Source organism: Parasteatoda tepidariorum, chromosome 6 (genome assembly GCF_982258835.1).
Source record: "Parasteatoda tepidariorum strain Cologne lab strain chromosome 6, Ptep-v5.0, whole genome shotgun sequence".
Taxonomy (NCBI): domain Eukaryota; kingdom Metazoa; phylum Arthropoda; class Arachnida; order Araneae; family Theridiidae; genus Parasteatoda; species Parasteatoda tepidariorum.
The window spans coordinates 7,635,020-7,648,101 of record NC_141760.1 but is presented as its reverse complement, the minus strand read 5'-3'; the positions used below and the strand labels follow the sequence as shown (position 1 = coordinate 7,648,101).

The window sequence follows — 13,082 nt, the reverse complement described above, 5'->3', positions numbered from 1 at the left end:
ACGTGTGGGATATGGTTGGTCGGCGTCTCACTCGTGATCCGCGTCCTGCAGTTTCCAAAGACGAACTTTGGTTGCGCATACAAGCGATATGGAATTCTCTTCCTCAAGCAGATATTCAACATCTGTTTGACTCCATGCCACGTCGTATAGCAGCACTTATTGCAGCGCGTGGTGGCTGCACCAAATACTGATTTCGGACGCTTAATTTGTTTCTTTTGTTTTGAAAATTTCATCATTTATTTGTATCAGTACAAGTCGTTTCTGCATTAAATTTCATTTGATTCTGATGATTCTTTCATGGTGTTGCATTTTCTACAAACAGCAGTTTAAATATAAGAGGATTTTCAATGTCATACTTACAATTTATTATTGTAAAATTTAAAACATTCTTTATTGATATGAGATAATTTAATTAAAAATTATAGGATTTATTTTAGAACAAATTTATTGTAATATACAATATATAAATTAAAATTTTTTTATAACTATGAAAAAAAAAAAACAATATTTTATTAAGAACATACTTTTTATGTATTATATTTATTTTGTTACAGACTTTTACATGTTTTGTTTTGCATTTTAAATAATAAAAGAATCAATTTAAAAAACAAAACATTTATTGTCAAGTGAAACATTTAGAACATTATTCATTTTCATTTCTTATTTTTTAATTTCTTTCATAAAAACAGTATTGCATCTCTTTCCTTCTTCACCAGACAAACCTTACAGGATTATACGAAATATCTGAAATAAAAGAAAGAAATCACTTTCATGATAAATTTTTACCAACACATTATTAGAATAAGAGAGATTAAATACCATTAATTTGAAATCATTTAAGTCCTTAGGTATCCCCTTTAAACTTATTTTAAGTTTGACAGATATTTTGATTAGAGTTCTAAGATTATTCTATACACTAATGAAAGATGGCAGGCATATTTGGTTTTGTAGTTCTTATGTTTGGATTGAAATTTGTTTTAAGAAAAATAGATTGTATTTATGATCGAAGACTATTAAAAATTTATGTATATTGAAAAATTAGTAAGGTACACTTACATACTTACTGTCATTGTAGAAAAGCTAAGTATCAAAATATAAATGTGAAGTATAAATAAAAAGTAAAGTATCATTAGTAAATCATCACACACACAAAAAAAAAAAGAATTGAGGGGATGAATGTAGAAACAGACAAGGAGATTGGAAATTTGCATTTTAGATTTTCAAAAATTAAAAAAATTCTTAGGGAAGAATAAAATAATTAATTCACAAATAATTATAATAATAAAAAAATTTCAAATAATCAGACACATGCTTTTACAATCAACAGTAATAAAGTTTAAAATTTGAAAATAAAGAAATATAATCATTATTATATATTATGTTATAATAATGTAACAAAGTTTGGCGAGTTGCTTGGCGAATATTTCAAAGTAAAGCTTTTCGCCAGTATAAATCTTTACATATATAAAAATAGAAATTATTTCTATTTAAAGTAATTAAAACTTTGATCGGAACAAATTATAATAAGTTTTAATTTTATTAGCTTAAAATAAATAAATATTTTAAAAGAAAATTTATCTAGAAAATAGTGTACTATACTCACCAATACTAAAATGATGTGCAGGTTCCTGTTATGGTAGTACATCAACTGCACTGAGATGGTTATTTCATCGTGTGAAAGTATTTTTAATGCTTTGATTTTAAAGAAAATGTTATTATTAAACTAAAAAACTGTTCCGTTTCGTCTATAAAAAAATTTCATCCGATCATCCTCTTCACCAACGTCGCCGCCATTTTTATTTACATTTGTATACGTCATCACATAAAATTGAAACGTCATAAAAGCAAACGCTCTGATTGGTTCATGAAAGAAATTGCCTGAACGGTTGCAGATATTTCGTGCAACCGTGATTTCTATATCACACGAGCAATTTTTGGAGAAATTTCACTTACAGTTGCACTTACACTTGCAGTTACACTTGCAGTTACACACATTTTCTCTCGTGTAATATAGCCATTAAGTCATTCTCCTAAAGTTTCGAAATGATTTTTTCATTTTGAGCAAAGCGATTTTCCTAAAAGCATGTGAAAAACTAGCACTCATCTTTAGAGTGAGATAAAAGCGTGAAGGTAATCAGTTAGGGAAATTTGATAATAAAGATCAACGTTCGACAATGAAGGTCATGTTTATGTCTGTCTATCTTTTTATAGATTACAATATTAAAAATTCAAATATTCTTTTAAACCTCTTCAAAAAAAACTTATTATTTTCCTGGCTCTTGTGAATCAAGTTGAACCTAATTGCATGTGAAGTTGTGGTCGCTATTTTCGTAAATTACGTGGGTATGTTTTCTTTTTCTTTTATTTTTAAATCACCCCTTTTTTTTTTAAAAAAAAAAATTTGGTTCTTTAAAACAGACAGACGCTTTTCGAAAACTCTTTTAAAAAGGAAACGTTAATTTAAAATAATTCTGCCGTAGAAAACTAAAATTATTTGCTTAGTGTTACGAATCATATTTTTTTAAGTGCGCCTCTAATGAAGAAGTAAAAAATTACCTATTCTTTTAAATTTTCAGTTCAAAAAATCTCATGATCATTTTTTACAAATTATTATAAGCTACATATTACAATAATTTTATATAATTTCTTAAATTCATTACAGAGTGTGATTGCTAATTATTAAGACATAAAAAATTTTAAGTTTTCGAATGGTAACTTTTAATGTCTACTCAAATTATGTTTGAAAAAAACAACAACAACAACATACAATACAGAATGTGTTATAAAATAGGAAGAAATAAATGAAAAGTAATTTTATTCGTTAGTGATATGTTACGATAATCCAGGTCCAGATTTAGAAATCCGGGAGCTCTAGGACAGGACAGAACTGTTGGGGGTTCTATTAGTCCTCAAATTTACATGTTGTTAATTTACGAAATGCTTTTAAACTTTTTATAACAGAAGTAAATGATAATATATTTGTAAATTTGTGTGTATGTTTAGTTTAATTTTTGTTACTCAAAATTTTAACAGACAATTCTTAAAGAGAATACACACACACAAAATATCTGCAAATATCTGTATGCCTCTCACAACTTGCTTATATCATTATAACAATTCAAATTCAAAATGGTTTTTATTACTCTTGATTTAAGTTTTTTTCTTTAAATTTTTTTTAATTTAAAAGTTCAAATTTATATTTAGTCTAATCTCATCTCTATTTTTGTTTCTCTTTTGACAGTTACTCAAACATGGAGTTAATAAATGAAGAAATTAAGAGAGAGAAATTTTCTTAAAATAGGATAAATATAATCATAATTTAAAGCAAAAAAATTTTAAATTACAATAGAAATAACTTTTAAACAAATTGAAATTAAAAAAAAAAAAACTTTTGTAAATTGTGTGAAAAAATGGCTTACTTTAACACATCAAATTTCAATTCTGTAGTTGCAATCCTACAGACTGCAAAGCGGCCCACAGTGCATTTTTAACTACAAAGTTACTTAATAATTCTCTAACAAATTATCAAATTTTAATGCTTTTTACTCTATCTTCGAACTTGCTTATGCGATTTTTTAATATAGAGAGATAGTTTATTTCTGAATTCCCAAACTTTTCCAAACCACGCCACCATCAAATCACGCGAGAATTTAAATTGTCGATATTCCAGTTATATTTGTCTGTGGCATAGTATTTATTATAATACTTATTGCTTCATATCATTAAGACAAGGAAACATAAATTTTGGAAGTGGCGAGAATATAAACACAGTTTCTAAATACCATACTAAAAAAACTCTCAATAATTTTATGCGATAAAAAGCATTAATTATAATATTGTAAGTAATAATAAATCTAGGAGAAAAGGTAAGAGAAACTTGTACTTAAATTTGAAAGTATTGAGAATTTGTTTGAGCGAAAGGTGAGCTTGGTGTTCTGGAAGTAACTTTTTGAATTGTAGAACAGAACTTGATGTATCTACATTACACAATTTTTTCGATATTTATTTTCCAGCAATGTTTGCTTTATAGCTACAGCTGAAAACTCAGCTTTGCAAACCTTTTCCTTTTAGGACAACCCAGGTTACTCAATTTCTTACATACATTTAAAGCCTTATTATTACTACCTTACTCTTTTTTTCTTTCGAAAAGCCACAAGATTACTATCAAAGGACTAATTAAATGAGAACAACCAAAGGACCTGCAATTATGACCATCCTGTGTTCCGTGGCACAAAAGTTTGGGAGCCTCTACTTTAAGTTGTAGTAGCCTTAGAAGAAATGTGGTGACGTAACTATTTCTGAATTGTGGCATTTCCGGTTATAAAATCACAAAACCTTTTCGAATTTTAAAATTAATTGAATTGCGTTTTGTATTGTCCTCGAATGAAAGTTGTGTTAGAATATTATTTATATATTCGGAGGGGCTATGACGTCGTGAGTTTGATCTCTGCCGGCAGACGACTCCAAATGGGCGCGAAATCTGTCTGGTGCAAGATGGATGGATGGTGTGTGAATGTGTCCTCCCTGTAAAACGGGATATGACGTATGTATGTCTCTGGATCATCCTTAGGAATGTTTCTCTTACTGTCACCATTTGCCCATTGTGCAGCCCTAGTGCGAAGTAAATTAAAACTATCATATCGTACCGATATATACTCTGTGATGCTTCTCTGTTCTGAAGGTTAAAATTCTTTCACAATCAAAGAATCAAAAAACTTAAATTCTTTTCACTGAGGAACATTACTTTTTTGTAAGAGAGTGTAAGTTGTAGTTGTGTAGGAAAAAAGATCTTTGCTTTGTTAACATTTAAAATTTATACATAGTGTTCTTCAACATTTTATCAGCATTTAATTGGGTATAATATGAAAAAAAACACAACTACTTCGATTTAGTAGGAACAACATATGACGCAATGCTAAACGAATGGAATTTAGTTGTTGTTTATTTAGTTATTGTTATTAGTAGTTGTTGTTATTTGTTTTAGTTGTTGTTGTTTATTTAGTTGTATTTAGTTTCAATAACTTTTCTTTACAATGCAATAAAATCTCGCGAGCAGCTATTTAAACGATCGAACACTTCGATTGTTTATTTGTGGCTTGAAGTTAGGCTCGCAGAAAATGCCGTTCATGGGTTAAATTTAGTAGGAACAACACAACCTGTGACGTAGGCTATATTATACCCAATTCAAAACATTAAAGAATCAGCTATAATTTCATAGTAAAAAATTACAAATGCTCCTCTCTTTAAAAGTTTTACCAAATTTAGGTTCGTAAAACTAAATCCTATAAAAAAACTTAAAAACACTTTTGCTGTATCAAATCACACCGTATTTAAATCACATTTGAATTAAATTGATCCTTTTCTGACTATTCACTGAATCTTTTAATGTCAGTAAGAGGAAAAGAAAAAATATTTTTAGCATGTGTAATGGAAATAATTTATCAACATTCATTTCTTTTAACTTTTATCAATGGTTTGTTCGGTAATTAATAAGTTTTATTTAATTTGGAAACTAAACAGTGAGAGTTGATAAGAAAAAGTGAAAGCTTAGTAATCCATCTGTATTTAACATTATGCTGAATACAATAGCAAGATTATACTCTTTAGAGATCGAAAGCTTTGTGACAGACTTCGGTACGAAATTTTTAAGGATTTTTAACTTTTTGTGATGAAACTAACTTTTTATTAACAGTTTACATAATTTTTAATTTTATTTAGGTATTCAAATAGTAGCTAAAGTGACTTCATTAGTACGTTAAATCGTACTTAACCATTTCCATCCTAGTTCTTGGGAACATAACTTTGATAATTCTTCTACATTCCAATTTATTTGGATGGTAACTTTTCTAGTTATTACTTTATTTATAAAAGATTTGCTAAAATATGCTTAGAAAAATATTTTTACATATTGGCAAGAGCATAACGTCTTTTTAACAAGATACCCACTTAATTTCAGAAAAAAATTCCCTAACTTTTTCAGGTAAATTACAACTAAAATTAATACCATATTTTATCTATATCATTCAATTTTTCATCAGAAAAATTTGATTATTTTATTTGTAATGGCAAATATTAGATTTTCTGTGCAAAAAATAAATAATATAATTAAATGAGGATGGGAACATTTCAGTTAAACTAAAATGCAAAATTTTTGCAGCAAATAATTGTAATAGATTTAGAATTGTTTAACTCGGTTCTCAATAACTGACAACTGTTACTGATAATTTTAAGACTGGTTATTTTCCAGGTATAAAGTAGAATTTCTCCAGGATTTTGTGAAAAAAATTGCAACTTGCCCTGACTATTCCCTGCTTCTTGAAGTTAAAATAAAACTCCCTGACAATGTCAGGTTTTCCCTGTTTTAATCGTAATTTACAAATGAACTGAATGCAATTTAATTGTAAGAAAAAACATAATATTTAACTTGCTTTAATATAACGTTATATGCATGTGTAACACAGCTTTAAATATCACATTAAGTCATCAATGATAATTATCGAAAATATGTACTTTCATGTCAGCAAAATTATGCAGGTCTCAGCTTTTAATTCTTTACCACTTTATAAAAGGTCTTCTCGAAGTGGAGCAGTTAGCATCCTTGCAAAAAGAATTGGTGCCTGAAAGCTATGATGCAACTGCAAAGGGTTAAGACTTTTAACATAAAATGTGAGAATGCATTAGTGAATAAGACAACTAAATTACAGGAAAAAAAATATATTTTATTGTATATGTTTCCTTATACATATATTCTTTATGTGTTCACTCTAGATAGTAGAATATTTAAGTTTTCTATAGTGTTTTTAGACGCACCTTTTTCAGCTCATAGAGCATAAACTGAAAAAACGAGAAGAACGTAGAGCTTGATTTACTGTACATAACATTGAAAACAAAGTGACTCTTAAATAAAAAGTCAATTGCTCTTATGGAGCAAGTGTCTACATCTACAACCATCTTATCCAATATAAGAAAAAACTTCAAATCCTATGTTTTCTGTTCCATTTCACAGATGAGCTGGGTAGTCAATTTTATTTAGCTCCTCATCAAAATTCATATTTTCCTGAAGAAATTTTTTTTATATACATTATGTAGACAATTTACTAATTTTGGTACATTCTTTTTCTAATAAACTGACAAATTAATGTTTTTCCCCTTTTCCCACAGGTAACTGTTTCAGTTACAAATTCGAAAGACTTTAAAAATCTTAAACATTTTTGTAAACTTGAAAAAGGCTTTTATAGCATATCTTTTATTCAAGAAATAAATTATAAAATAAAATTTATATCATTATTAAAATTCAACTACCAAACAAGACAATAAGTCAGAAAAATGCATTTTATATACACCACATTATTCACTCCTTTCACTTTAGTATATGAAACACACTATTATTTATTTATTTATTTCTGTTTACTCACTGAGAGGAGAAAAAAGATTAAAATTTGCCATTGAACACATTTCAAAAAACTTGACTCAATATATATATATATATATATATATATATATATATATATATATATATATATATATATATATATATATATATATATATATATATATATATATATATATATATATATATATATATATATATATATATATATATATATATATATATATATATATATATATATATATATATATATATATATATATATATATATATATATATATATATACGAAAATTAAATACTTTTGTATTTTAAAACTCTTTCGTTTTCATAAAATGACTATGTTAAAGAATAAGCGTAGAGAGATTCTATTTTGGGAATTCAAGGCTGAAAACATACCATTGAAATATAATTGGATTTATATTTCAAAGGAAGAGTTATTTTTAGAATCTTTTCCTCTTTCACTTCCATATTAGGAAGCAGTAAATGATTTTCCTTAATGGGTAAGGTTACAAGGAATGTACGAAGTGTGCCTTTTTACCTCAAATCTGTGTTGGTATAAAGCGTAGAAACACTAGTTTTGCGTGTCCTTTTCATCATGATGTGATCCTGATAAGCTGTTCCGGAATTGTCAGAAGTCTTGTCCATCCCCCTCCCGTGCGGAGTGTGGATGTGAACCGTTATCAATACCAGCCTACCTTTAAATAAACCTGTTTAGAACGTATGATGGCTTACGACTGCATTATTTTAAGCTAAATACAACACTGATAACAGAGATGTAGTCCTGTTATTACACACACACACACACACACACACACACATATATATATTTATATATATATATATATATATATATATATATATATATATATATATATATATATATATATATATATATATATATATATATATATATATATATATATATATATATATTTATATATATATATATATATATATATATATATATATAGTCTTACTTTTTTTAGCTATGACTTTTAAAATTTGAAAAAGAAATTGTTTAAAACTGTGCAAAATATAAGAAATTAAAATTGTTCTTTTATACAGGGCATGCGTGGAAAAAAACTAAAAAAATTTTTTTCCTATTTTTAGAGGGAATCGTCTAAATTTTAATTTATTTTCAATTTAATGAGAAAGAGAGTGCTCTTTGATTTCATAAAAATTCATATATCATACTACAAATAAGTTAATTTCATCAACATTCAGATTTTTTTCTTGATTCGCCTTGAATTTAAATCCTTTTTCAGTTATCGAAATAAATTTAAGGAAGGAAGTCTCTGTTGTTTCAATCATATGATTTAACCGTAGTGGTAATCCTTCGGTCACGAAATATTACCTTTTTATGTATAGTCGAAATAACTATACTATTAAAAACCTAGAGAAGTGGCATATTTACAGTTTTGCCCCTTCACTATATAATTAATAGGAGAATCTATTAAATATGCTTACGCCAGGAAATCTCACTACATATTCTGAAGGGAACTTGTTCTGAATCTGAATACTATGTGAGAACTGGAATATAAGAACAAAATTATTTTTAATAAATGATATAAAATACAGGGAATCTATAAATAGAGTTTACCGGCCAGGTGGCGTAGCGTGCCTGGCTGTGATGCCAGTGGCAGCGGAATCGAATCCCGCTCAGCAGGGCGAGGATCTTTCCCTCTCTGTATGCGTTGTTATCTGTTGCGTGCTGTGTGAATGTGGCTCCCCCTATGGGCTGGTATCTGTGACTGTATGGCGTGGGTAATGTTGCTCGCCTCCGAGACATAGGTTCACAGCTGTTTCTGCTGTTAAAGGGGAAAAAATGGAGCTATTTCGCACGTGGTTGAAAATAGCGTTAAAATAGTTTACATGCATTAATTCATACAAAATTTTACAATAGTTACGAGTACAGATGTACTCGTAATACAGTAAAAGTGTAATTTAATTAATGAATTACACTTTTTGAAGATCTCTTCCTTTCATAGCGAAATTTTACGTTAATAATTTTATATCCAAGCAGTCAATCCAAATTTTTAAAAAACATTTTAAGCAAATTCAAAAAAGTAAAAACATATGTTTTTATTTATTTAGGAGCTCAATAAATTTCCTTTAACTATGTTACGGAGAATGACTGAATGTCGTCTTTCACTGGTGAATGTCAACAGTCGACTAGTCGCTTTGGTGAATGTCCGAAGTATTTGTTATGTCCAATTAGATTATTAATTTATTCGTTGATATTATTATATTTATTCGATATTTTAATATCTGCTGAGGATAGATTTGTTCTGAGAACTGTGCAGTGGCACCTGACCTTAAAAAATGGTGAACCGGGAAAATGTAAAATGGGCAGTGACACTGAACCTTAAAAAAACACCAGTGTAAGGTATACCGAGCAAAAGTATATCGGACAGTGACATTTATCTAGACCTAGTATATATTTTGGACATTTACCAAAGTGACTATGTGAATATCAACATTTACCCGTGGAAGTCGACAACCAATGTCGGTCATTCGCAGTAACTATATTTTGTAAATTATCTGTTCTATAGAAAATTATACACAATTTATATAGCTATCGAGAATTATATAAAATTAGATACAGCAATATATACCGATGAAAGTTATGAGTGTGCTTATACAATAACTATTTAATGGATATTATGCAATTGAAACCTTAATTTATTTCAGGAACAACAACAATGATGGCTTCAACAGCAGAAATCGTATCGAAACGACCGTTTTTTGTGAAAATGGATGGTATCATATATCCTGGTGTCTTTTCACCCAAATGCTTCCGTGAAGCTTTAGATTACAAACCTCAAGCAGAGGACGTATTTATCGTGACTTATCCAAAATGTGGGACAACCTGGATGCAAAATGTAGCTCTTTACATTTTTCGCAAAGGAAAAAAGCTCGAAGATATGTCTCAGTTTCTGAAGTATTGCCCAAGTCTAGATATGTGTGGCAAGGAGGGCATTGAAAAGATGCCAAAACCTGGTGCGTTTAAAACTCATCTTCCTTACACCCATATGCCATATTCCTCTGAGGCTAAATACATTTTTGTTGCCCGCAATCCCAAAGACTGCGCCGTGTCTCTCTTTCATCACACACGAAATCATTTTGGATTTAGGTACTGGGATGGCGAGTTTGATGAATTTTTCGAACTTTTTATGGCTGGTCAAGTGGAGTACGGTGACTACTTTGATCATTTGCTGTCTTGGTACCCTCATCGAAATGACCCCAATCTCTACCACACTACTTACGAAGATATGAAGAAAGATATAAAGAAAGTTATTGTCGATTTGGCTAAATTCCTTGGTGACGAATTCATTGGCGCAATCGAAAAAGACAATTCAGTATTCAATAACATCGTGCATTTTAGCAGTTTCGAATACATGAAAAAAAATTTTGATGAAGTTTATACCTTAAAACCAAAAGAGGGGAAGATTCTTATGGAACCGAAAACTTATGAAGGTTTGCAGTATATTGAGCGATCAATCTCTGAAATGGATTTGCCAAAAGAGTTACCTAAATGGAATAGTGTCCGTAAAGGAATCGTTGGAGATTGGAAAAATGCTTTGACTGAAGAACAAGTTGAAAGCTTGGACAGGAAGTTCATGGAGAAGACTAAAGGAACAAGTATTCCGAATTGGTTTTCCATTTCATCAAACTGAGACTATCTACATATGTAAATGTTATTATCCCAAGTTATTACCCCAATAGTAATGACCCCAATCTCTACTACATCACTTACAAAAAAAAAAATTAAGAAAGATATAAAGAAATTAATTGTCGATTCTCGGAGATGGAATCATTGGCGCTATTGAAAGAGACAATTCAGATTTCAATAACGTAGTGAATTTCAGTAATTTTGAATGCATAAAAAAGAATTTTGATGAAGTTTATAACTAAAAATCAAAAGCAGGCGAGATACTTACGAAACCGAAAACTTATGAAGGTTTGCAGCATATTAGACAATTAATTTCTGAAATGGATTTGCTATTAATTTCTGAATGAAATTTATTAGTAAAGAAATCGTTGGAGATTGGAAAAAAGCTTTGATTAAAGAGCAGTTGAAAAACTGGACAGGAAACACATATTCCGAATAGGTTTTCCATTTCATAAAAATGGCGATAACTACATATGTAAATACTATTACAAATGTAAACGCTGTAAAAGTTATTAGAGCATAAATTTTTAAAGGAAAAAACTTTTATTTAAGTATAAAGATTAAAGAATATTATACATTTTTTAGTTGTTGTTGATTAGTTTTTACTAAGTACAATAAGAAAAAAAAATTACTGATTAATAAAATCAGATTAAGTAAACTATTTCACTAACTTATACAAGCTTTACACATTTCTTGCATTTTATAATGGTGATAGAAAATTTACGTTAATGCTAGTTGGAAATTACTTAACCATTCGCGATTGCAGCGAACTATAGGGGGCGTTGTTGTATGAGACGAATACCTGCGATTTCTATATGAACAGTCATTCAATTGGGTATAATATAGCCTACGTCACAGGTTGTGTTGTTCCTACTAAATTTAACCCATGAACGGCATTTTCTGTGAGCCTAACTTCAAGCCACAAATAAACAAACGAAGTGTTCGATCGTTTAAATAGCTGCTCGCCAGATTTTATTGCATTATAAAGAAAAGTTATTGAAACTAAATGCAACTAAATAAACAACAACAATTAAAACAAATAACAACAACTACTAATAATAATAACTAAATAAACAACAACTAAATTCCATTCGTTTAGCATTGCGTCATATGTTGTTCCTACTAAATCGAAGTAGTTGTGTTTTTTTCATATTATACCCAATTACTCTGGAGACGTCTTTAATGTAGCGGGTAGCATTGTAACGTTCCTTCTTTATTATGGCTTATTAAATTTAAAAAAGAAAAATGTCTGATATTCTTTCTTATGCAAGCGAAAACAAAATGGCATCTCTTTTGTTTTTATAGAGAAGGAACATCCAAAACATATCGGAAAAATATTTATAAATAAACAGAAAAAAATATGTAGGGGCATCCCGGGCAAGATGGACCGCTTAAGGAAACTTGGTTTGAAAAATAGTAACTAGAGCAATTTGATATCTTTCATATTGTAAACATATAGTGGGAACATTTCTTTTACATATCTTATACAGAAAATAGATAAATAATAAAGTTTAATAATAATAACTTAGTATAAACGGAAATAGATCATTGTCCCATCTTGCCCGGGCAAGATGGGACACATAATTATATTTCAAAAATCACAGAAATTAATGTTAGAATAAAGGAATAATCGACACAAAAATCTTCCTAAGTATCACAGTTACTGCATAAGAAGCGGCCAAAACCGGAATAAGCACTGCACGCTTCATGCGCCCATTCTAAGCAATCTGAACATTGAATCCAGTCTTCAGTAACAGTAAGTTATATTTGCTAGCTTATATTTTTTGTTGTTGTTAATATTACCTTATTTTTAATGCTTTTTGCCAAATCCGGAGAGCTTTATTTTACACTTTTATTCTACTTGGGCTGTCCCATCTTGCCCGGATAGTAAATTTTTTAAAAAATTTATCTGCAAATTTGTTTGAACAAAAAAATTTTTTTTAAATTTTCACTACTCATTATGTTTGTACAATAATACCACTACAGTGCCACAAATTTGAAAAATTTATTGCAATGTA

The 13,082-nt window shown here is 29.0% G+C and overlaps 1 protein-coding gene and 1 long non-coding RNA gene across 2 annotated transcripts; one reads left to right on the top strand and one right to left on the bottom strand.

Annotated features, from left to right (window-relative positions):
• Positions 1–599: 599 nt before the first annotated feature.
• On the bottom strand, positions 600–2,080 carry LOC147807541 (uncharacterized). Its single transcript, XR_015434509.1, has 2 exons — positions 1,604–2,080; positions 600–744 (listed from the first exon to the last, which is right to left on the bottom strand). It is a non-coding gene; the product is annotated as an uncharacterized LOC147807541 (long non-coding RNA).
• Positions 2,081–2,129: 49 nt separating this feature from the next.
• Positions 2,130–11,648, top strand: LOC107446057 (sulfotransferase ssu-1). Its single transcript, XM_016060592.4, has 2 exons — positions 2,130–2,343; positions 10,083–11,648. Exon 2 carries the CDS (start codon positions 10,094–10,096, stop codon positions 11,066–11,068), a length of 975 nt encoding a protein of 324 aa, XP_015916078.1. The 5' UTR covers positions 2,130–2,343; positions 10,083–10,093; the 3' UTR covers positions 11,069–11,648.
• Positions 11,649–13,082: the final 1,434 nt, after the last annotated feature.